Here is a 26,845-nt window from a genome sequence, read left to right on the forward strand (position 1 = left end):
AAAAATTGCGATGGAATTGGGTGAGTTAAAATTTTCACTCATTGTATTATACGACAGCGTTATTTCTCAGTTTTTAGCAACAGTGCTATGGAGCAACACGTAGTGACTGGTGGTCTAACTAGCTTTATTATAGTTCTTATGTAATCAGTCATCATAAAGCTCCCAAATCTTCTAAACTGTAGGTGAATTTTCACAGATTCAAGATCTTCCTTTCCAGATGAGTTAGTAATCGTTTAAGCTCAAGTTTTTTCAATAGCTAGTGTTTATATTGGCTGCTTGTTCAATGATCCTTCCTCGCCTTTCAACTTCTCCAATTACTTCCAATGTCCTGTAAGCTTTTTTACTGTAGGACGTTTCTCTAATGCTTATAAGATATTTTTTGAATATAAGAAAAAATGTATTGTATGTATGTATATTTATCTCACAAACCAATAAAGCTACAAATATTCGTATTGATCTATTTCATATATTTATATTTACATCCTTTTTTAACGATAATTAGTGATTGCGTTATTTACAGAGACTTGTAAATTGTCATAAAATTAAAATCATTTCCGAACCAAGCTCTGTACGATAATAACAACCCTACTGCACTATTTCTACTCATTCGTGTATCCCAATAAATCAAACTATTCAACTTAGCTTACTAAATATAATCTACCTCAAAATTACACACTATCTGTTAGTATTGTAAGAATCAACCAAAAAATCGTTAGTAAAAAAGTGTTAAAAAACTGACCACTCTCTTCACTCTGCTTCACCTGATTGATGACCTAATACGTTGGATTCAGATTCGATAAGGGAGCTCGGTGGCGTCCTTAACGGTGCCGAATTAACTGATAATTTTCCAGGACTAGGAGGTTCGTGCTTAAATAATCCGTCAAAGTCGAAAGCAGTTCTGTCACGTCCCAGCGTTCGAGGACTTGAAGACTGCGAGCGAAAAAACTTCAAACCAGGTGATTTTTCACGTTTTATGATTGGTTTTTCGCGCACTTCTTGTACTTTGTCACTTCTAGTGTTTATAATATCACTTCTAGGTACACGTTCTCTATTTAAAACTAAGTAATCGGAATATGACAATCTTCTATCACTATTATCACTAGTTTGTACTGTTTTTTTGTCTTTTTTTCGTTCAGGTCTGACAGGAGGATCTGGTGTCTTATCTCTCAACAGCGCAGATGACCCAAGAAAAGACCTAAAGGAACTTCCCGTTACCTTCTTCCTTGGCTCTATCTTCGTGCTACTTATTGAGTCCGACACAGTTCTTGGACGTGTAGTTGTAATTGATTTGGACGAATTAGAGCTGTTTTTACTAGATTTACTAGATTTGTTACTGTTACAAATCGAGCCACGCTCTAGAGTTTTACATCCTATATTATCAGCCTCTTTTGTTCTTGATATTTTACTTGTCTTAGGTTTGCTAGAATGAGTTTCTGGAGAATTTTTTATCTTTAAAGAAGTGTTGGGTATTTCTCTACTTCTAGAATCGTTATCTGCTAGATTTTTGTTTTTCACTAATCGATTAGCATCCTCATTTATATTAGAATCATTGAATTGATGTTCAATTTCAGTTTTAGACTGAGCGGGCCTATTCAAAAAGTCAGATCTATTAAATTTAGCAGTACACTGGGAAGAAGACTTCTCTGATATTGCCTTATATGATTTGATAGATCTATTTGTGGCGTATCGTTTCAAAAAAAAACTAGATTCGGGATTAAGGCTCGTTGTTTTTTCATAATATTGTTCTGGAATATTAGTATTGGAAAATTCGGGTATATCTGCTCTTTTCAATGAACGATTTTCAGACGATCCTCTAGATTCATAGTTCAGACCATCTATTCTTATTTTATCTGTAGTCTCCTTAGTTTCTAAATCTATACTTTTACTACCTATACAATAAACTTCGTCCTTAGGTTTCTGTTTGGACTTTACCGATTTTGTACGGTTGATAGTTTTGAATGACTCGTTACTAGTGATTGATTCTTTATGCTCGGGATTAGGTCCGGATGTACTAGGTGAAAATAATTCGCTTTCTTCGTTGGATGTTCTAATAGGGGGTGATCGCAATTGATTTTCGGGTTCAGGGGTTGACGGTACGTATATGAGGTGACCATATGACAGATAGACTAATTCATCTGCCGGGAATATGACATACATGCTCTGTAAGGCACCCACATTGCGAAAAGTTGCTTTTGTTTACCAGTGGGGATTCTGTTTTTTGTTACGGATTTCATATGCGGGAAATATGCGGTCCTAGGGTACAGGATATATCAGCAGACGTTTGTTTAGTTTATTGATATTGTCGGCACCTATAAGAAAAATTTGAAATTGTATTAATCTATATATTGTCGATATTTAATTTTGTACGAATAAATTCAGAAATTTGATATATATTTTTTGAATGAAAACGGCGATCTAATTTGTTATTTATATTAAGTAGTATGCACATTGTGCACATGTTTGTATACCGAGAACTAAATAGGGTATTAAAATATTTCATCATTATTACTTGATGTACTAGTTTTGCAGAGGCTATGAAAATTTATTACTCTGTTGTAATTATGAATAAACTCCAATAAATAATATAAAACGGAATGGAATAAAATTTAGGGATATGCAATTTTAACAGCTCACAAAATTTATTCATAATAGGTTAGTTAGAGTTTAATAAAGTTTTTGTTTGTTGTTCTAAGTAGATATGATGGAGCTCAATAAAGTTTTTATTGCTTTTATTTCGATGCATACTACATAGATTAGTGAACTGATTCGGTTCATTTCGAAAAAGCTGGCATGTTTGATTTTATTGAAAAGAGTTATTATACGAATCCAGCACCAACATTTTTCCAGTGAAAATGTTCAAACTAACGGTAGAATGTATGTTCTTTTCATATTAATTAGAATATATCAGGAATACAGAATGTCCTAAGGCTAATAGTAGAAAGTTAGGAGTGTATAATATGATCCAATATAGTATTAGTACTTTTTTCCAGTAAAGACTTTCACTGAAATAAATTATCTCCTGATTTAAATCCGGCGTAAATTGATAATATTACACATTGGAAGATTAAAAGTTATCACTCTAGACTTTTATAAAACTTTCCCACAACCAAGTGATTGAAAAAATATTTGCGTAATTGGAAAAATAAAAATATTAACCCGATTGAACTCGTATGAGCACAGACAAAAGGAGAAATTTTAAGGAAAAATCATTCTTTCAAAATGAGTGTGGAAACTGTAAATAATATGAAACCTGAAAACTGGGAAAAGGCAGTTGATCATACAATTAAAGAATAAGGGAAAATGTGAAAGTTGGACAAGATTCCTATTGAAATGGTAAACGAAAACGTTTATTCTGAATATTGATTGCAACAGTTCATCTTCTGACTCCAATTCTGATTAGGATTTGTATGAAATAGGTATACTTATACTGGTTCTTTATAATAAAATTATTCTTTATGAACGTTGGTTGTTGAAAAATCATGGTTTAAACCCTATATAACTAGTATGACACAATATTCTTCATACCTAGTGGAGAAATGAAACTTTTTCTAAAAAAATGCACTTTTCTACATTCAGCTGTTTCTAATAAACAAAATAATAAGGTAAGAAAATATTTATTTATTATATTTATACAAATGTTATTTTAAACGAAAATACTCAAGGTATAACTTGAAAAAATATTTTGGCTGTCCACCAAAAGAAGTGATACGCCTATGGATTACGAATGCTTCATCATATTATTACTCTCTAATTCATAGACTATAAACTCATGAACAAAGAGGTTAGCTTGTTCGGTAGAATAAATTATAGTTTAAAAAAACTAAAAAGTACGTTTTTTGTAATGATCAAGGTAATAATCCTGCAAGGATTAGTAAGTATGAGTCAAACAACTTATTTGAGCGAACAAGAAACATTAAATCACTTCTCATTACTAGTAGGTACTCTGTTTTTGGGTTTATATCACCTCTGTAAGATTATCCACATAAATATACCAGATAAATCTGCTAGCAAAGAAAAAACACAAAAATAGAAGAATCGAAATTCAGAATTTAGAACACAAATATTATTTCATATTATAGATTCTAGTTTTATTCGTCGATTCCGGGACATCCGGTATATAAACATAATGTTGAGTAGGTCCTCTCCCATTTATCAATTTCCAATTTTATTATTATACCTGCTAATAAATTCAACTGAATCACATTGAATCATGAAGATATAAATAATCTCATGAATCTAGTTGAGGTATTGGATGTATTCCTAATTGTAAATTATATGTCATGAATTGCTTTAAAATTTTGTTCTCTTGTTCACACTCTTCTAAATTTTACAAAAGTATTAATATATTATTTTGATCATCGCAGTCAAACTATTTATATAATTTGTTTACCTAACGTACTAATTTGAGATACGAAATAACTATTTTTACACACATTCAACGTGTTAGGATAATATTGAGTAGTTTATACACTAATGTCCAGGAAGATGTCACCCAGCAGCTGCTAGCAATGAAGGACGCGTTAGAGTATTAGAATACAACGAACACTATACATCAGGTTGTGATTACATTTATTTGTGATTTCCATTTCCGATTTTTATATGTATGTGTATGTGTATATGTATATGTTTTTAATAAATTTCAATTAAGTTGTTAATCCCCAGAAATTTTCTAGCAATTTTAAGATAGGATGCATTGTATCGAGATTATTGTTTCTTTTGTACATTTGAGGTAATCTGCACACGCTTTTCATAGTAAAAAATAAATTATAGAAAACTTTTCATTGCAGTAAATTCCAATTTAGGCTTTTGAGCTTTGCTATATTGAATATTACAATACATATAATTGATTATAATGTAATCCAAACAATTAGTTTGATGATGTCCAGATTTTAACTTTGAATTATTGGATTTGCTAATATTTTGGTTTTAATGATCCATTATAATGTATGTATTTATTATGTATGTGCAATGATATCGTAAATTATTCCAAACAAAATGTTTTTTAATGCATATGATAAAATGTACGTACAAAAATTGTTATTTCCCATACGACAGCTCATCCCTTCACCAAACTCCATATAAGAAGTGGAAAAGACATCTTTTTATTATTCAATATGGTCTCCATTGAGGTAATTTTTTTCCTATAGGATATTTCACAATTTTCGATAAAAATATAGTAAGTAACAGATAAAAATAGTAGTTGTGGGTTCAATTTTTATTTCCTCCGCATACAGGATGAAATGAATATCTAACCTTCCATTTTCTTTCTACTTTTAAATAGAACATCCTGTATTCTAGAGCACAAATTGAATAATCGCTTATGTAACTAATTTTTTTTAAACATTTGCCTACACCATAGTGTAATCTTTTAGTTGAGTGATTTTTCCAGAGTTTTACTCCAGTGCTATTAGGATCCAATCATGAACTCTCAGTTTTTGTATAGAAAAATCGATAACTATCCATCCCAAATACTTGTCCCTAAATTGAATTAAACTACAGAATGCAGATGAGAAATTTTAAGAAATAAAAGAACTTTTATGTCTTTTTTATCGACGTTTACTCAATAAATATAACAGAAATAATAATAATTACGGTTTACAATTAATTTAACAATTTTTTTGATAAATTTAACGTATAAAAATGAAGGTTTCAGATCACGCTGTTCATAAAACAATAAACAATTACAATTTAATCGAGTACGAGGATATTGCATCTTATTACAAAAGTCGGTTATGGAATTTGTTTTCTTTAATCTATAATAAACAACAGAGCTTCATTTTATTTACCTATGACTTTTATTTAACCTTATCCATACTCTAAAAGGAATCAAAAAGCCTTATCATTTTTTTAATTTTATATGTTTCGTTCGTTCTAGATAAAATATGGACCTCAAAGACATCAAATAAATTTTTTTATATGGATTAAAATAACCTAAATACTGAATTTTGTCGTAAGACACACACTGTATATGAATATATATTTCAATTGGATACAAAGACAACTAAGCACGAAAGATATTCAACTAATTCGACCTACAACTGGATGCGTTATCCTGATGAAAGAGAGCAGCTCTGTGCAGTTTCTATCGGCGTTTATTTTACCGCCTCACGATTCGAACTAATTTGATGTAATGAGCATTTCTAATTGTGATTATACTTTGTAGATAATATACGCCTTTAGCATCCCAAAATACGTTTAACGTGATTCTCGATGTTTATTTTGCAATTTGGTCTGTACACCCTAGTGATTTATATATGACTCATCTATTATTACTAATCTTGTAAGAGAATGTCCCTAGTCCTATACATACTGCACAAAAGACGATTAGAATCGTGAGGAAAATTCTGACAAACAATCAATATTTATTAAAATTTATTATAATTCAAAAATTGATCATATGATTTTGATCGATAGTATTTTCTCATATTCAGAGGTTAAAAAAATGGTTTTTGTTAACGTTTGTATACATTTTCAGAAAGTAAGAGAGATTCTGTAACGAATTTTGTAAATACACACAAATACACCAGTTCCGTGTCTTTACTGTGGCCCACATTACTATAAATACTCTTATAGTAAGCTTAATATAAACAGTTTGTGTTTGAATCTTATTAGTATATAGTTAAAACTTATGAAAGTATATTTTATATAAAGTTTTCAACTACAGGTCAATAAATTCACCTGAAAACGTGATAAACAGTCAATATTTCGAAAATTGATGTCTTTTATCATGGTTTTGAGACAAATAAAAAAATTTATAATTGCATATGGCTTTATTATATGGTTTTCCAAAATATTCTCCATTGAAATCAATACGCTTGTGTATGCGTTTAAAAAAATTGTCAAAGCATTTTCTACATTACGATTGAGGTACCTCCAAAGCATTGTTTTCAACTGCTTCTTCTGGGTGAAGAAAAACGTTGATCTTGAAATTTATTTTGGATCTGCGGAAATTAGAAGAAATCATTGGGTGCCAAACAAGGACTGTACGGCGGATGACCTATCAATTTGATGTTTTGACTGTTCAAAACGTTTTTGCGTGAAGTGATGTGTAAGAAATTGCATTTCGTAGAGAATGATTTGTCTTTTGCGATTGGTTTCCCTGATTCAAACACTTCTGGCAAACAAATGCTGGTGTACCATTCTAAGTTGCTCCAATGGGAAGGTGGCCAGTTATTGCGAAAAAACCAGCAACCATTTGCTTCGAAGTGCTTCGTGCGCAAATAACTTTTGTTGGATGTTGGATTCAATTTGTATTTTCCTGCATTTAGTTGCACCAAATGACACGATCTTTGATTTGAAAATCAAATGTATATGCTATATTGAACGTAAGCGAGTTGAACTTATGCCCAAGTATGCCTCAATTTCAAGGTATGTCACATGATGATCTTGAAATATCAGTTTACACACAGCATCAATGTTTTCTGGCACAACAGCCGATTTTGGACGACCTTTACGAAACACGGTCATTCGAGATGGTGCTTCATCACCAAAAGTCGAAGCGAGTTTATCGGCACATTGCTGTTGGTTTAATCCGCGTCGAATGTCATAGAAAATCATTGCATGAAAATGTTCTGAGTACGTTCACCATTAAAAATGGTAAACTTTATGTCAGACTTAACATCAGTGTTGATGTTTAACATAAAGTAAGTACCAACCTCTTAAGTAATTTGAACATCAGTTTACTGATGTTCAAAGTTTATTAACTGGAACCAGGGCCTCACCAATTTGTTGTTTCCTAGATTTGAAAGCTGCTTGGTTTTGATATTACTTCAACTTATTTCTTTCACGTATGATTACTTGTAATTTGAAGGTGCTCTTGATAAATTAGATCATTCTATCTTGATTTTTCATAATTGCTCCCAATCTATAGTTTTCAGTGCAACTACGCCAAAATTTCATAAACTTTTATTACTTCATATTTATATGATTATATTTTTATTGTTGTTTCTATTAAATCAATTTATATTAAGGAAACTGTCTTAAATGTAAACGGCAATAGCATTGAAAATAATCACCTCTGTTATGCAAGCAGACTAGCAGCTAAGGTTATAAGTTTTAGAATAAAAATAAAAATAAATAAACAAAACTTTGGTATTTGTTTGAGTGTGAAAAAGAAGAATATAAAAACCTTTCTCAATATGAATGATGAATGATAATGCAGTTTTTACTCTTTTTTATTCAATGAATTAAAGTTTTTGTAGGATTTCAGCTATTTATTAATTTGAAAAATATGTTAGGGGTAGGTTCAATGAATCAATTCAATGTCTTAAGATTTTTTCCTTGATTTCCAGATCGCTGTAGTTCTAAATTGAATAAAAATTGTTTGAACGCATTATATAAGTTTTCAATTGACTCGATGCGATAAAAGGAATTTATTATACATTAGTATAATATGGTGAATCTATTTTCTATCAATTGTTGTATCACATTAACTCCAACGAGTTTTTATAAACATATCGTTAAACATAGAGAAATCCTTGTAAAATGATTACTCCTGAAGGAAATTTATTTAAAATTTTCCGCTTTGAAAATGCGAGGCTCACTCGCCAGCAACAGTCCAAGTTGTGGCATCTCCTGGCTCTAAAATTGTCACAGAAGCTATTTTCGTACACCTGTTTGAAGGTCTTACATCAAGCTGAAAGATCATGTTATATTTTTGTCAAGTGTATGTGAACGTTTGTTTTCTTATGATTTGAGTTTGTGACAGTGGCGAGGTCTTCCGGTATTTTGAATCTAAATAAAAGAATTCTGAAATAATCGTCGGTATTTTCATTTAAAGACGAAAACTGTTGATCGATTAATTGATGTTTTTCTTATATTTTTTACTGCCAATGTGGGTGTTAGAGAAATGTGGACGCAGATGACTGGCGCGTTTTTAAAAAATAATTTTCATGCACATTAGCAAACACATTCAACTGATTAATGAGGTTAAGTGTAATGATGCCTTGAAATCCAAGCTGAAAATACTACTATGTTGATATTTGAAAATTAAGTGTTGTCAGCTCTAGCTCCTCTAGTTTTATGGGATCTCAAGAGAGGCCCGCGTATCCCGTATCAATTCCTATTGAATACCAATTTAATTCCAATTAAATTTAAATTGAAGCTATTTGTGAAGTTCTACTTTCACTACTAGAGAAACCACGGGCTGTTACTTAAGTTCTGAGTTATGTCAACACTGATTTGAATATGTCGGTATTTTTTAAGAAGTGTTATAGGTCTAGGCAGTTTTATAACTTCGAATATCGATATATAACATTGTAAAGAATAAAAAACGTAACAATATATATCGAAATGTTACAAAATATATTTATGATTTGATTCACACTGCAACGGAATGGTGGATCATGTGCAACATCTCAACATCCGCAAAAATGTTTAATATCATTATTATTTAATGTCAATGTCAATAAGTTTCATATATGGGATTGAATTTGAGCTGCCATAAACTGCTGATCTATAATTTCAAAAAATATTTCATTGAACTGATGATCTTGCAGAATTATTTTTTTTTTAGTTAATTTGCATTTATTTTTTGTATGTATTGTACACTGTAATTTAGTTGTCGAATAGTGTCGTTTTACTTTTTCAATAAAGTTATTTTTGAAAAATGACTTTTGGAGCATTAATCATTCACTAAACATCTGATCTAATATATATACTGTTCCAAATCTTATAATCTCGATACACATTAACAACTTCTTATTAACCCAACCAGCAAATAATCCCTAAGCTTAATTGCGATGGGAAAACTTGAGTCTATTTAGTTTCCACCTAATTTAATCTAAACATCAGTTCGATGTATTATTTCAAATTTACCTTCGACTGAGTAAACAGTTAATTTCTCCTAAACTCATAGCTTTCATCAGGATCAGGTGATAATAAGTCGTCATTTTTATCTGATACCACAAGGGCACGTAATCCTTATAAACTTTGCATGTTTTATACGAGGTGGTTCACTACAATTTTCCAATAATCAAGTAGATAATGAGCCAATTCACACTATTATTATTTTATAGTATATGAGGAATTTTTTTCCAATTTTCGAGCTATATGGTCTAATTATCCTAGAAAGTCATTTCGCCTTTCGATTACAAGGATAACCAAAATGATTCTTTTCATCGGTTTATAGGTATTTAGGTATTCATGAATATTGATTATTCTCGATTATTTGTAATAAATTATCTCTCTAGAGCCATATGCACTGTGTGAATCATTATAAGATACTTTGAATATAATCAGAATGAATAATGATTTGTGTATAATAAAACTTTCAATCGTTTAATCCCACAGAGATATTGTTTTTTTATTCGGTTATCTCTCTATATCTCCCAATCTTCTGGTTTCTCTGTTTCTGACCTTCATATTTTTACTTTATTGCAAATATAGAAATTCCTCAATAAAATATCGATTTTTCTCAAAATTGGATGGAATTAAAAGGCTGAACACAGCTCAGAAAATATGATAACAAACATATATTTCCTTATATGCTTCAAAATTTACAAAAGGCAGTCGAAGCTGCCTTAATTTTACTATGTTACAATTCCCATCACCTTGAACACTGAACCTGCTTTTTCAAGCGAGGAGAATTAGTTTTTCAGAAATATAATAATAGATAACGGATCCTTTAAAGTACATAACTTATCAATTCGTCCCAAAATTTGTCCCTAAGCAATTAACGACCATGTTGACATTAGTTGTTATTATTATTTTTAAAAACCACTTAAAAATTTATGAAAAATTACTTCCACTATTAAGTTAAAACAAAATGTTTCCTCTACTTTGAATTAAACATATTAGAAAAGTTCCGAGTTCATTTTTTGTGATAAATATCTGTACTGATGGAGGTATGTTTACAGTTGATATATTTTTTTCACTCCTTTTAGAAAGTCCAGATTTTGGGGTGGCTGAAACTCTGAAGTGCAGGTTAATTGTTTATTTTTCTTGTCTAATTCGTTTAATTTTTCTAGGCAATCCCAAACGTGCTTGAATTTTATGATATTGGAGCTTAAAGCGCTAATGAATGCTTGGCTATGATACAAGATGATGATCTCCTGTTTGCGATGGTTCCTCTCTAATTTAAAAAAATGCTTGGTGTGTTGACAAGGCATTAAGAGTATTTGGTACACTCCTATTCCAGCTCTGTCATCTACTTTAGATATGTCCGTATACCATTTACTGGTACAGCCATTTTCGCACTTAGATGTGTTTTAAAGATATGTTTGATCAATAGAATATACCATATCCAGGCATTATCCATAATAGTAGGTTAATGACATTGAAAAATCGAAATCAAATCTTTCTCAGCTCAACATTATTCACTAGACATTTAGTGAAAGAGTCAACCGAGCAGAGCGTTCGGTTAAGAACATTCTAAATTGCTTGTTTTACTGAGCTAGTCACTAGGACTAAGACTCGCTAGACTCAAGGCGTTGAACAAACTATTTGTTAGAACGAACGTAGAATTAGATATCCAGTTGACCTACATTAGTAGTTGCAATTTTGGATTGTACTATAAAGGTAAAAAGATAGTGGATTGAATATACTATGAGGTTACTGACATACATCTTAACACAATAAACTCGACTTGCAAATCGCTTTATGTTCACGTTCACATTAGCACTCACTCCCTATTTAATTTAATATATTTCGTGCCAAAAATAACTACTTACATTTCACATTGTTAGCGACCTATTATTTACGTATTTTCAATATTAAAATGTGTTTCGCTCTAAATATTCACGAATTCAATGAAAATATGATATACATTATCGTAAATACAGGCTAAAACAAAAGTACAATAATCACAACAAGTTAATGCCGATTTAGATAGTGCTGTGAATAGACTAATTGATAAATTTGATCGTATATTGAAAATTTATTTAAAATAGACAAGGATATTACTTTTACAATGTAAGAAAAGTTTTGGAGATAACGAATAAGAGGTTGTTAGTTGGTAACAGATAAAAGCTTGATGCGTGGTTAAAACGGTATTATGATTGGTTGATTAACATGAAAGTATGAAATCACGTCTTAAACACAATTCCAATAGGATTTATCTCTAGCCAGTTCTGTCTATTTAAGATTAACTTCGCATATTTTCTGTGGAGTCAATAGCATTATTTTAATCTCATACACTATGTTTTATGATAAAGTTTTGTAGAAGTAATTGCCCCTACATTAAAAATCGAAATAACTCTCTCTGTAACCTGCATATCAGAAAAACAAACAAATTTTCATAATTTCAATTTTATGAGATCCACTGATATATTAATGTAGCTTTGAAATATTGACATGAACATCTTGCTACAATATCCAACATTTAATCGAAAATTGTGGTTAGTGAAATTCTTCTTACGTTTCTTTTCACAAAATTGTCCTCAGGCGTTCGATTAAGTTCAGAAAATTGTCTTCAAATAACTTTCCAGAAGAATGAGCTCACTCAAGAAACACTTGAACAATTTGATAAGAGTAATTTATTTTTTTAGGTGATAACCAACGATACAAATAAAAGCACTGGTATAAAAATCACGTGATCATATGGTTATTACAATTTTTTTGAAAGCTCATGCTGGAGTATGTTTCAGATACCATCTCTACAAAAAACTGTTACGCTCAATGAACTTAGACTAATGCCACTACTAGAGCACTTACAAATTATTATACCTGATATGAAACAACACTAAATAGAAATTAATTTTTCAACATTCGTTTTTCCACTACAGTATGTCAGTAAAACAATTCGCTTTTTACTTTGTACAACAATCTAATGATGATTCCGTATTATTGTACAGAATAATTCTGGCCATAGTACAAACAGAATTACAATTCAAGGAATTAATCTACGACTCAAACTGAGGTATCAACTATGCAATTACATACAAGCGCATTTTGAATAAAAATTATCAGTCGGCTCCATTATTGACGACTGCGGCAGCATCTAGCAACCTGTACAGACCATTACTCTCAATGTTGGTTGTACCTACAAGCGATGTTTTGCTTTATAGCTAGGTACTTCGATGATCTCCGAAAATTAGGAGAATAAACGGAAAGACTACTCAATTATGAAATGGTAACACTGAGCTCTTTAAGTTTTTCACACTATATCTGTTAATTGTGAGTGAGCTATGACCGTAACATCACAGAGAGGTTTAAGTTCAACACTGGTGTTATCCAAGGGATGCTCTGCCACACTGGTGTCATCAGCCGTCTCAATAAACTCAGTTAACACCCAAATTCGTAGGTTGCAACAGATCACCACCTTCAATCTCGATGTTGAAAACATTCTGGAGTCGAGTGAAAGCAATATGATTGGGTTTAATGCAGCAAATACCCAGGTTATTGTTTTTACAAAGAAAGCTGGCGCTGCAGCTCAGGATTTGGTACTGTGGACATAAAATATCACCGCTAATTCGAGATTGTTGGATGTTGAGGCTGGAGAGCAAAATGTCCTTGCATAGTCATGTGGCTTCACAAAAGCTTGTATCTTTCTACAAGACCAAGTTATAGATTATTGGTCTCTGGACTCTGCAGCATCTTCTAATCTCCTACAAGGCCAAGATTCGTCAATCAAGATGTTCGACTCGACACACTATATCTGTTAATCGTGAGTGAGCTATGACCGTAAAATCTAAAATAATGTCAAATATATGATCATGTATACCAACCATAAAAATAAGAAGTAACCAAAAACAAGGCGATTTAATGTTAAAACCAATTTTCAACTTCATATTTTGATGTTGGTAGTTGTCAATCCAAAATAAATCACGCTGCTTTTTCAAATGTTTTATGAAATCTCGGATTTACTAACTCATATAAATACTTTCCACGAAATCTTTCTGTAGAACTAATAAAAGCCCCCAAACTTATATATCAAATAGTTCATACGAACGTATTTCTTTTGGCTTCACAATTTCTGGATAAAATGACAGTCGCCCAATATGAAATATTGATATTATTTTTTCCCATCAACTGAGGAAATATTTGATTCGAAGTTTGATTAAATATAACTTAAGATGAGTATCGTGTTACTCATAAAGTTTGGATGATACCAAAAATGATGAATTGGGGATTACAACAGAGTGTCATGATATGTAGGCAAGAAAACGAAAAAAAAAAAAATAATTTCCAGAACTGAACTGATAATAATTGGAAGTTGATTGTGATGAATCACCAAAACTTATTTTTATTCTTATTAAATTATGTTCGAGAATTGCGAAATAAAAAAATTGAATGGAAAAAATATTCAAATTTCTGAAGTAAGTTTAAAACAGCGTTGCAGTTTTAACTTGATTGATGACAGGTGTTGTTACGGAATTTTAAGCATGAGAAGATGTAAGCTGAAGAAGACTTCATGAACGTAAGTAACATAGATGGTCATCGAAAGCGAAATATGATTTTTGTTCAATCTGCACCTTTCAATATTTCAGTACTACAAAAATGTCCTTTACTAAGTGTCAATCTATAATTGACTTTTCGTTTCTATATTGAAGACAAAACTAAAATATTGCAACCAACAATTCAATTCGTACAATTTATCGTCCTCATTCATCTACTGACTTGGTAGCTTGCTCAAAGACCGATCAATCTAGATCGCTATCAATGGAAACATCACAGAGAAGTTTAAGTTCAACAATGGTGTTATCCAAAGATACTCTGCCACACTGGTGTCATCAGCCGTCTCAATAAACTCAGTTAACACCTAAATCCGTAGGTTGCAACAGATCACCAACTTCAATCTCGATGTTGAAAACATTCTGGAGTCGAGTGAAAGCAATATGATTGGGTTTAATGCAGCAAATACCCAGGTTATTGTTTTTACAAAGAAAGCTTGCGCTGCAGCTCAGGATTTGGTACTGTGGACATAAAATATCACCGCCAATTCGAGATTGTTGGATGTTGAGGCTGGAGAGCAAAATGTTCTTGCATAGTCCAAAGCTTGTATTTCTCTTCAAGACCAAGTTATAGATTATTGGTCTCTGGACTCTGCAACAGCTTCTAATCCCCTACAAGGCCAAGATTCGTCAATCAAGATGCTCGGCTCGATACAGAAAAGAGCAGGTCGATTCATAGCCGACCCAAGGTTGACCAGAAACTTCAATAGCTTAGAGTATGGAAAAAAAGTCGCTGGCCTAACTCTGTTTCACCGATACTACCACGGCAGATACCCTTCTGAGCTGTCAAACATAATATCACCTACAGCAGAATTTCCAAGACATACTTAACGGGCAGATGTAGCTAATGAATAACGAGTTCACCTGTAGACGCCAAGAACATTAAATTTATCGGAGAATTGCAAGCCTGTAAAATCAGCAAGACCAAGACCTGTTTTTTCCGAATACTATAACCACAGAAGTGCTGGATCAACAGGCATCTCCACACGACAGGCACCACTCGAACCACTCGAGTGTTTACCTTGTTGTGTGCTTACTGGTTCCATAAAAATAATCATTGAGTATCGTTGTTTACGGAGTGATTAGTTAAACCTAATGAATACAAAACTATTTCTCGTGAATTTAAGTTATTCTCTTTCTTGATATTATTAAGAAATATTTCAAAGCATTCGACAAGAGAATAATAAAACATCATCTATCTAACCGACAGTACATTTGAAAAAATAATATAAATAGAATATAGGTCTAGAATTTGAATACATTTTCTGGTCCAACTGAATTATGTTACAATAATTTTTTTCGTACGTTGTCGTTGTGAAAGATCCAATTAAACTTGAACGCCTTGGCAGCTACTCGAAAGTCCTTGTCTATTATGTTGATTTCATTCCAACAGTTAATTCGTATTGTTTGCTACTAAGAGTATATAAAAAATTACTACACTCCAGCTCAAATAATATCCCTTGATGTAAATTGTTTTTAATTTTTCATTCATTTCATCTCATTCAAATTATCCGCAATGTGCATATTGTTTTTTTTACTCAGTATATTATTAAATAAGGTTTTTAACGATATTTTGGCAATTCAAAATGGGTGATTTATTTTCTCCATTAAAAATATTCTAATTTATATACTTTCAATTTAGAATCTATTAGGCCTTTTATTAATAGGCTAAATGAAGCTGGTTCTAAATATTATAGCACTACTAATTTATGACGCTGAATTTGTTCTTCGATAATAACTATAAACTTGAGCTATTAAATTTAATGATTGCCGTACGTAAATTTGAGCGTCCAAATCAAATCCTACATTTCATCAGTTTATTATATTTATATTTCACAGATGAAGTGACATTTCATTTACGCTTTAGTGTTAAATGAATAACGTTTCCAAGGTTATACAATTGTTTGGAATAATTTTAAAAGAAAATATGGAATATTTTCAGTATAAATATCAAATTCTTGAGTAAATAAATGCCCCGTCACACTTATTTTTAAGAAGGACAATCCGTAGGCTGGTTCACGACTCTTTTACATTAAGCTTGTGGACCCAATTCCGGAAATCTTAACAGGAAAGAGGGCACACTAATCCTTTGAAGGTAGATTAACTACCTTTTCACAAAAATTTGACATTTTGCGGGAAATCTGGTAAGAACTGTAATTACTTGATCATATTATTTTAATGTATGGAACTTAAAATAATTTTGACTAGAACTAGAAAATTCTAATATTCCTATCGCTCTCATTCAGTATTTATTATTTACTATTTTTTTTCTGAATCCTTTTCTATTGAAACAGTTCTTTGCGAAAAAATATTCGAATGCAATGTCTTTGCTCCGGTTACCAATGATTTAAGCCGTTGTTTTCTTGAACAGAGCCAATGTTTCGGTGAACGAACTCTAAATGACATTATCTTAATTTTTTGAGAGCTCTTGTATTATGAACAATACGAGACGTAAATAAAAAGAAGTATCATCAGGAGTGGCTGATCACATCATGTAAATCCTCAATTAATTCACAAGACTCTAAACTAATCATTTGGAAAACCACTTTTTGTTTAATTTGAATAAAACTTCTGGTAGTTACATCTAAAAGTCTTGGCCATTTAAAATAGGAGAGAAAAATTTCAGTAGACGCCAAAATAAATGTCTTTTCATCAGTTTCTATTGGTCATCGTGAGTTGATTATTCAGAAAACTACTTAACAGTATAATACATATAATAACAGAATGGAATTACACAAAATCACATGTAAGCAGAAAATAACTAATGTGGAATCAAAAACAATATAAAAGAACAACGTAGCCAGTAGAATGCATTCTAATAAACCAGCAAAAACGATTTATTGAGATGGATAAGTATGTAAGAGGGAAAAAATTATTAATCAGATACTTCGAAAAATCTGAGTGTTTGGTGGGTCTGACCAATCGTTTCTGGAACCGATAAGTTTAAATACTTTTTTACTTAAGATAAAATATAGTTTTATCAATTATGTGATTTTTGATATTCCTTCATCTTTTGTGAAAGACATTGTTCAATTCACAATTAATTTGATGTGATCATGAGAAATCTTAAACTCACATGAAAATTATTTAAACTACAGTACGATTTATCAGTTTAAAAAAAATTCGCAATTTTTAAGTACTTTTTCATTCAATAATTACCTAGCGCATTTCAAACATCTATTATCACAATTGTTGATCAAACTGTTTAATATTGGTTCCAATTATAGCTAACATATTACTGTGTTGTTGATTGTATCATCAAATCTTTAAATATCAATATTTACCGACAAGGGGTATACAGATATATTTCAAATATATGGAAAAACGGATGAAAATGCGGCTGAGCCTCGTTTAGTGTGTCGAGAAAGGTTTCCAAACGGAAGGTAACCGGAAATCAGAATATTCTACAGAACATAAGCATACAGTCATGTTTCTTAAGTTGTAGCTATAAAATAATGATGATATGTATATATATAAATCCAATGAAAATTGGCGTATGAAGCGGATCTAAACAAGTTTTTGTTTTGTATCCTTAGCATCATTACTTATGTGGCGTGACACAGAGAATGATTTCGTAGCCTGGTAGCCAATAATTGGAAAAAATTTGAAGAATTATTCAGATAATTTTTAACTAACCAGAAGATTGAATTGATGGGCCATGTACTAGAATAACCCCTGACAGCCAAGAAAAAAGATGTCTACCGAAATTGTGAAAATCGAAAAATTGGAGTATCGAGCCATCATCAAGTACCTGTATTTAAAAGGGTTAAGAGGTAAGCAGATTTACGAAGATATACTTAATACCGTGAAGGCCAGTTTCAGTTCCCGAAAACATCGGAGCAGTTCATGACATTATTTTATCAGACCGTCGAATTGAGTTAAAACGGATATCTGAATATTTCATACGAACGCGTTCATCATATAGTTCACGTCAATTTGGACATGAGAAAAATTGCTGGAAAATGGATCCCCAAATGTTTGAATGATGACCAAATGCATGCAGGGGAAGAAGTATCGCTTTCTATCTGTGCTCGATTTGAAAACGATATAGACTTCTTAAGCCGAATTGTTACTATGGATGGGACTTGGGTACATTTCTACGATCCAGAAACAAAGCAGCAATCGATAGAATAGCGGCACTCTGGTTCTCCAAAACCTAAGAAATTCGTGTCCAATAATCTGCTGGAAAAGTTCTTGCTTCAATTTTTTAGGATTGCCAAGTAATAATGATTGATTTTTTGGATAAGGGTAGAACAATAGCTGGAAATTACAATTCGACATTATTGACAACTCTACTGGAAACAATTAAAGAGATAAGACGCGGAAAGCTATCCTAAGGTCTTTTCTTTGTGCAGTACAACTCCCCTGCACACAAATCTCATGTTACCATGCAAAAAACTCGTGATTTAGGGTTTGAATTACTAGAACACCCCCCTTATTTACCAGATTTGGCTCCGTCGGACTATCATCTCTTTCCTCGACGGAAAAAAAGTGATGAAAGAGAGTAAATTATCTTTTAACGAGGATATAATAAAATCTGTGAAGGTCTGGTTTGCAGAGCAAGAAAAAACATTTTTCTTTGAAAAGTCTAGATTTTGTTTGGTTATATAGTAGGCTAAGAATTTTTCAATATATCCTCGTATATGTGGGTTGCTTTACTTATGATATAATTTTATTTTTTCTACACTACACTTTACTATTATGTCAAACTTCCACATAATTGGAAAAGTGGAGATTTTATCCAATTCTGAAGAAATAAACAACTAAATTTATGGTGAGATATAATAGAGTCGCATTTTCTGAAATCTACTTTAAATGTCCAAAATTATTTCTGCTCAAAAGTGAATCATTTTACAGAATGACAGTTCTTTTTTTCGTTTCAGTACAATTTTTATAGATTATCTACCCTGATAACTGGATTGGTTCAGTTGAACACATAACATACCCTTTTAGATCTCATGCTTGGGGACCTGCTAAAATGTTGATTTATAAACAGGATGAAAAAGATTGGCGTCTAATATGGATAGCAATCGAAAAAATGGAAGCGGTTATCGTTAGTTGAAAAAAGTTGAATTAATTCGCTGAGCCGTGCTTATATTAAAAGTAAAGTTTTTATTTTTGACCACCAGTAATTGTTAGAGTCCGTTAGTTATGATTAAGCTGCTTATTTTTGAGAATATTCACTTGATTGTCTAGACTAAATGACTCCACAATAAATATGGAGTATTCGAGATTACGAAACTATAATCGATACTTTATTAATTTCTCAAAAAATCGATTGCGAGGCACAACTATGTTGTGATAATCACGAATCATAAACTGGTAGCTTTGGAAATACATATTCACTTAATAACAAAAATCCATAGAATTTAGTACAAGGGAAGTTCTTCTTAATAGATTAAAAAATTCTTTTATGAGTTTCTAAAACGTTTGCAGACCCACAAAGACACTGTATATATAACTTTTCTAACAATTGTGAATTTTATTTCGAAATTTATGAACAATGCAAGTTTTATAACTATATAGAGAAAATATTATCGTAATTATGCGCTATATAGTAATTAACATTAAAATAGGATGTTATCCTCAATTGAACTGATCAATTAAAATAATAGTACATCGTTTCAAGTTTATTTCTGTACAAAAATAAGTCAAAGTATAAATATTTTTTTTTGCTTTCCTTTGTAATAATTAATTAAGGTGCGCCACTGTACGAAAACCCAAACGGTGTGTCGAAATAACTGTTGCACATACCTAAGCCATATCGTAGTCATACTATAATACCACAGCAACACAAATTAAATATGTTTAAAAAAAGAGACTGTGACAAAAAAATTTGAAACTAGCGCGGTATATTTTTTGGCGTCGGCGTCGTATTTTCACGGGCGTCGCGGATTTGGCCAGAGTTTCGCGGTTATTTCCGTACCTCAGCCGCAGCTGAACTGACGACGTCGACTTTGAAAACGGCGTCACGACGCTACGAATACCACCGACGATTTCATCTAATGTGTTGTTACCTGTAGTGCTAACGACGCGCGCACATATGTAGCCAGGAAATAATTCTCTATCGTGGTAATCAAGATGAAGACTTTGATGGTTGATCGAAGCAAATGCACTGCATCCACGGTTCATGGTGCGCGACAACTTTTCGCAGTTTATAATTGGTTTAAATTTTTTTCACTAGGTCTAACCTAGGTCCCATCATTCACGTCATGAGAAAACTTGATTAATCTTCACCTACAGTAACTTTTCCATAGAAAGTTTACTATTTTTGTTCTTCTTAAAATTCATAATCTCCTATTTTTATGGTTCCAATTTTGTATTCTATGCCATACCTCATAATTTTTTCCATTTTCATTCATCTTAACCCCATTTATTTGCCCTCTATTGTCCGTTTATCTCTTTTTTTCTCAAGTTCCCTTTATTTATATATATTTACAAAAATCTGGAAATAGATAAGACGCTCCGAGGCGATAATTGTGTGCTTATCAAAACTAAGGGCACCACTATGACGGCCGCTTATATCTCACCGAACATACCGCTATGGAATGCCAAAAGTCCATTGATACAACCTTCGAAATGGCTACCAGAAACAATGGACTATCTATGTGTATGAGTGGCTGGCCCAAACAGTATGCTGTGAGGACGGCATTAGCTTCCGCCCCACCTCAGGGCAAAAAAAGGTTAGGCTAGGTTTGGTTTTGTTAGTTTAGTTTTAAAATCTAAATGATTTAGAGATACGGAAAAAGCTTCATTCTGATCCCTTTCTATAAAAATGTCCGGGTCTATAAGGTTAAAATGATGGCCATGATTCCGATAATTTTTCCCGACATATCTCACACGCAAAGCATGATATGAGTTGATTTTATTTATCAATTCCTAGAAGGTCGAGAATAAATTTTAAATTCCATTTAATGATCTTCAAATGATATGCCAATCATTAATATGAAACTGTCTGCTCTATTATTCTATTAATTAATCAAATAATTGAGGGTGGTATTTGTTCCCAATGTAAACAAAGATTATTTCGACATATCCGATTATACTCTTCAATTAAAATAAACTGAACTCAATACATCTTGGTGAATGTTTTTGTCAGGTATAATGCAATGTAATGCGAAGTCACTGAAAAACTACTTACTATATGAATTAGTTTGTTAATTTTTTTTGATGTAATTTCCCATCATGCCACACCAAACAACAAACTTGAATGTTTGGTAGCACACTGAATAATTGCACTAAAAATAGAACAAAATTATTGTTCAATTGGGTGCGGTCGTTGAGAGTTGAGTTATTACGAGTATATCAAAATTAATTTTGCTAATAACATACTAATATCTAGTAGTAAGAAGATTTAATTCGATCTACGATATGAAAACACTGAATTATTTTAATTAAAGGCAAATCAGGAAATTCAATCCTCGTTCAAATAAATATAGTTTCATACAGATTTTTTCGTTCTTTTCGTTTTCTTCTTTAATTCATAACCCTTCTATCGTCAAGGGATCCATTGAAATCTGACCTGCACTAGATATCCACAAAAGCCTCCATAAATAAATAAACCAGCAGCAACCATAATCACATTTCGCTATATGTTGCAGGCTGACTCTCCTATAGTCACTCTATCTATTTCTTGAAGTTTTTGCTTCTAAATGTTCTTGATTTTAGATCTCTTCTGTTTTAAAAGTAGTTTATTTTCAATAATTTTTGAAAGATCGATAAAGAAATGACGTTTCGACTAAACTTCAGCCTTTATCATATTTTGATAACATACAGGTATTTTTTGATGATATATACACAAAGGATGCAATCTTTTTAAGTTGAATGATGAGAAAGTTTGCGAAAACAAATAAAAACTATATCGATTTTGAAATGAAAATTATACCCCTTCTACATTGTAACACTTAAGAAACACAACAAAGAACACGAGGGGTATTTCAAACTACGCAATAACAATTGTAGAGACAAGGCCGTCAAGTACCGTACGGGAATAACTAATTACTGATACACAATGACTACCTATAGTCAATTAGGGTTCAAACCAACAGGGTCGCATCATACCAAATTCTCTCACAATAGTTCAAAGTATTTCAAATTGTAATTTTCATACCCAATCCAAGTTTTTTAACAATTTCTATCCTCAGCCGTTTGCTTTTCTTTTTCAATAAGTATTTTTTATATCGTAACGTATTTACAGTTAATTATAGCAAAAAGGTACTTTTTAATGCATTTTTTCAATTCTAGAGTATAACTCTTTTATATGGATCGTAACTATCAAACTCGTTTCATCAAAATAAAGGCGAGTTTATAAGCTAAATATTCTCAAAGAAATGCAAGGTGGAGTATCTGACCAAATTTAATGCTGGCTGTTAGTAAAAGTCCAACCATTTTGATGGACAGTGACCAAATGATTTGGCAGGAAGACACCCTAAACTGAATTATTTTCGGTTGTTGAATATTCCAAGTCGAAATATTCGTTATAATCGCACAACGACATCGATGCCACAGAAAACTAATATAGCAGAGCTGCCATAAAAGTCATAACAACTGAAACAGTGTGCTCTAGACTTGGGGTTTAAAAAAATCCTCCAATAACTGTCCGATCAGTCGAGCAACAAGAGTAACTACGAAGCTAATTCTCTTACCAATTTAGGATCAGCAAAAACACACACTCACAAAGTGTTGCTATTATATATCTGAGTAGTCTGCTCGCAAAACAAATTCTGTGGATGTGAATGGAATTACCTAGTATGAGATGAACGAAAAAGACACGAATAGATGAGCCTTCTGATTCTCTCACTAATCAACCACTCCATTTAATCAGGCGCGAAACTCGATAATGACAGCCTTTTAACTGGAAGTGGCTATCTAAGATGCCTCCACGCTATACGCATCACCGACTATCCAGAAGGCAGCTGGAGCATAGAAAATGAAACTAAAAACGATGTCATGGTTAAGTACCCAGTATTTATAAGTGCTAGATTTAAGCACTTAGACAAAATCTTATAGTTTGTCTAATTACTTTAATTCAATACAAAGTGCCTGATTAGCTTTTCAAAAGACGTCGATCGTTATTTTCCAGTTTCACACAGCGAGATTATTAGTAAGCCTATGTGCGCCCATTATCCAACTATGGAATATGAAAATAAATAATATTCACAGGTAGTATGTTCAATATATTCTAACAAACTATTACAATGCTTTAAGGGATCTAGTGTCTAGATGTTATCCCTACATGAAATTGTGACGAATAAAATGGATTGTTCCGAATTTCTAGGTTTTTGCAGAAAAACAAAAAAATACAAACCCCGCTAGTGTCCAATTCATCTCATTCTTCATTTTATTTACAGGTAACTAGAAATACTACACTTCATAGAGGGTTTCCGGGGCTTGAAGCAAAAAATTCGGGAGTGAGTAAATGACGTGAAAATAATAGATACAATGGATAGAATGGACGGAAGATGAATTTTCAGAAAAAAAGTACCTTAAACCGAGGTATGAAAAAAAATTGTATACACAACAACGGACGAATAATGAGTTTTCGCGCAAGACCTGGATTTCAACTTTGGTCCCGCATAGTGTATATGATCTCATACGATCCGTCGTTTCTGCGTTATTTGCCATTAAAGCTGCAAAATCGGAACTTATATTTAAGTATATTTTCTAAATTTTACATTCGAACTTAATGAATTTTTAATAGGTGATTAAGTATATCCAATTAGTAATTTTAAATAAATAAATAATTCTACACTACTCTCTGAAGGCCAGCGGTGGCTCATGTCCAATGGAAAACAATTCTTAACTTTTACAGGGAGAACCTGTACAATCTAAAAATAGTGAAAATAAATTTTTCAATCCATTTATTAACAAAAGATATTGTTTGTTTAACTCGATAAAATTTATAGTTTCGGAGATATGTAGATTTTTAGATCGTTGTACATGCTTAGGAAACCGGTCGCCATAAAGAGACATTCTGAAAAAAATTATCATAAATTGTACTTTTTTATTTAAAATACTTACTGGAGGTATTAAAACACAATCAAACAATTCATTTATTTATTCATTAAAAATTCATAATATTCGAATTCATAATTTAGAAAATATACGTGCATTCACAACTTTAGAGGCCTATAACTCAGAAATGTGACAGCATAGTTTTCACGTCATCGATTCATTCCCGTGGACCCGTAACACACTATATAATGAACCAAAATTATTTTCATTTGCAAAACACTCTTGTTTCTTGCAGTATAATCGACATGAAAAATTAAATTTTCATCGCTGTGTAATTTTCTCTTTATTTATATTTTGTATTGAATATATGACTTTAATCTTGAATAATTATAATATAATTCTCATTCTTATTATATTTCATCTTCCATACCTTCCTATTTCTATTTTTATTGTTTTCTATTGAGCATGTGTTTCTCTCTCACGCACTTTTGTTTCTCGACAAAGCTTCCAAGTAGTTCTACCCTCCTATTCCTTTCACTAAATCCATATGGAATTTTCAGTTTTATATTGAAGTGTTCCAGTGTTATTGCTGAATATTTCCGGTGAGTTTTTTTAGAATTATCATGGTAATTGAAATTTGATTGAGGAAAAACAACAGATGTTGAGGAAATCCCTATTCCGCGATATTTTTTGATTATTTACTATTATACAATAAATCATCCATTTAATTAACATCAACAGTTAGTGGTTTCAGGGGGTGTCAATCACAAAGACATCAACACACAGAAAATTGACAAAAAACTACTAAAACAGAACCAAAAATATCAACCATACTACAGTATAATCCATGAATCCGAAAAAAAAAAATTTTTATAAAACTAAATCACTTAATTTAAGCAGTAGTGGATATTTCAAAATGCCGCTTGACATAATACAATACAACGTGCAAGAAATTGCTGTAAACAATAGTTTAACAATGAGAATAACGGAGTTTCACGAAAGTCAACTAATCTGGTAAGCCAAAAATAACTAGATTGCAGCTTGCACGCAATAAAATGGCACAAAACCGATAATGTCGAGATCTTGCATGAAACAATTAGATGAACTTCATCTGCGCATGCTTTTGATCAAGAAATATTGCGTCTTGCATTGCATTGCACGTTGTATTGCATCAAGTCAAGCCTTAAGAATTACAATTTCAGTTGCACGAAGAGAAACTATGAATTGAACTAATGAACTTTGAAAATGTCCTTTTTTAATTTTAATTCATAATCTTCACACCAGTAATTTTTTATTAATGATTCTATATGAAGTCTATATGAATGTATACTATGTTTATATTTTTTCTTGTAGGAAATATGATTCTAATAAGATAACTATGAAAAATATTATTTCTCCAACGCTCTTTGCTTGTTATAGACGCAAGTCAACTTCTGGTCAATAAACTCTGATGTGAATTTTACGCATTGCGTATTCTAGCTCTTATAATATTTCACCTTGTTTGTGTCTGCTAAACATATTTTCATATCGTTGCAACGCGAACAACGATGTTGGGAATGGAATTATAAAATATGATTTAACATTTCTAAGACGCAGTTTGTAAACAATGTCAAGCATACAAAATTAACTGATCGTAAAGTTAATTAGAAATGACAATGACAGATCCCAAAATATTTAAAATTCATTGAGACCACATAATTAGAGATATTTGAGCTTATCATTTTACTGAGAAAGAACAAGAGAAAATGAATTGACAGTCCAGCAACAAAAAGGGGATTAAAACCTAGAAGATCGTTCTGGTAAGGATTAGAGTGAAGATTATTGTAACCAGTAGATGAATATGAAATTTGAAGAATGTGACATGCCAATTGGCTTGTCACAATTTTTACAAATATTTTCTAATTTCCATAATCATTTTGTTTAAAACAATTAATTTGTCGCCTCCTCACTGAATTTGTCTATTTTATGATAGTAGTATTGAGATTTAAGAAATTATATTTCCATCATCGCCTACCAGAGGCGACAAAAAAAAATTAATTATAAATATATTAGTACAGGCAAAACTATAAGCTATAACCTTAAATTATATTAGGCGGTCTTGATTTTCTAGATTATGGAAGTTTTTGGAATACTGAATAAGTCAAGTAACTCTTAACAAAATTACAAGCATGGATTTTCAAAATTTTGTAACGAGTGTAACTCGAAAACTATGAGGGATTCGAAAACAACTGAAGCAACATAAAATTAAAATGGGTTCATGTACTAAAAATATTGTGAATCGCGAATAACTCGAAAACTACGAGGAATTAGAAAAAAAAGTACTAGAACAAAAAATGTAAGGCACAAAATTCTCTACAGATAGATTTCCAAGCATTTTTCCCAAACCTCAAAATTTGCATCTTGAAATGGGTTCATGTACTCAAAAACATTTTGAATTGGGGATAACTCGAAAAATATGAGGATTTCAAAACAAACTACCGGTACAAAAAATGTGGAGCACA

At 31.8% G+C, this 26,845-nt stretch overlaps 1 protein-coding gene across 12 annotated transcripts in view; it reads right to left on the minus strand.

Moving 5' to 3' along the window:
* Window positions 1-20,390, minus strand: part of LOC130443898 (uncharacterized) — a 208,569-nt gene extending 188,179 nt beyond the window's left edge. For 7 of the 12 annotated variants that reach the window (XM_056778796.1, XM_056778805.1, XM_056778844.1 and 4 more), the window contains exons 1-2: window positions 20,145-20,364; window positions 762-2,309 (exon numbers count right to left, since the gene is read on the minus strand). In XM_056778796.1, coding sequence (XP_056634774.1) covers window positions 762-2,157 — 1,396 coding nt within the window. In that variant the 5' untranslated portion in view covers window positions 2,158-2,309; window positions 20,145-20,364. Of the gene's footprint in view, window positions 1-739; window positions 2,310-20,144 lie in introns of those variants that run through there. The other 5 variants (XM_056778788.1, XM_056778871.1, XM_056778852.1 and 2 more) reach the window with 5 other exon arrangements.
* Between the last annotated feature and the right edge of the window lie 6,455 nt (window positions 20,391-26,845).

This window comes from Diorhabda sublineata, chromosome 1, assembly GCF_026230105.1.
Source record: "Diorhabda sublineata isolate icDioSubl1.1 chromosome 1, icDioSubl1.1, whole genome shotgun sequence".
NCBI classification, from domain to species: domain Eukaryota; kingdom Metazoa; phylum Arthropoda; class Insecta; order Coleoptera; family Chrysomelidae; genus Diorhabda; species Diorhabda sublineata.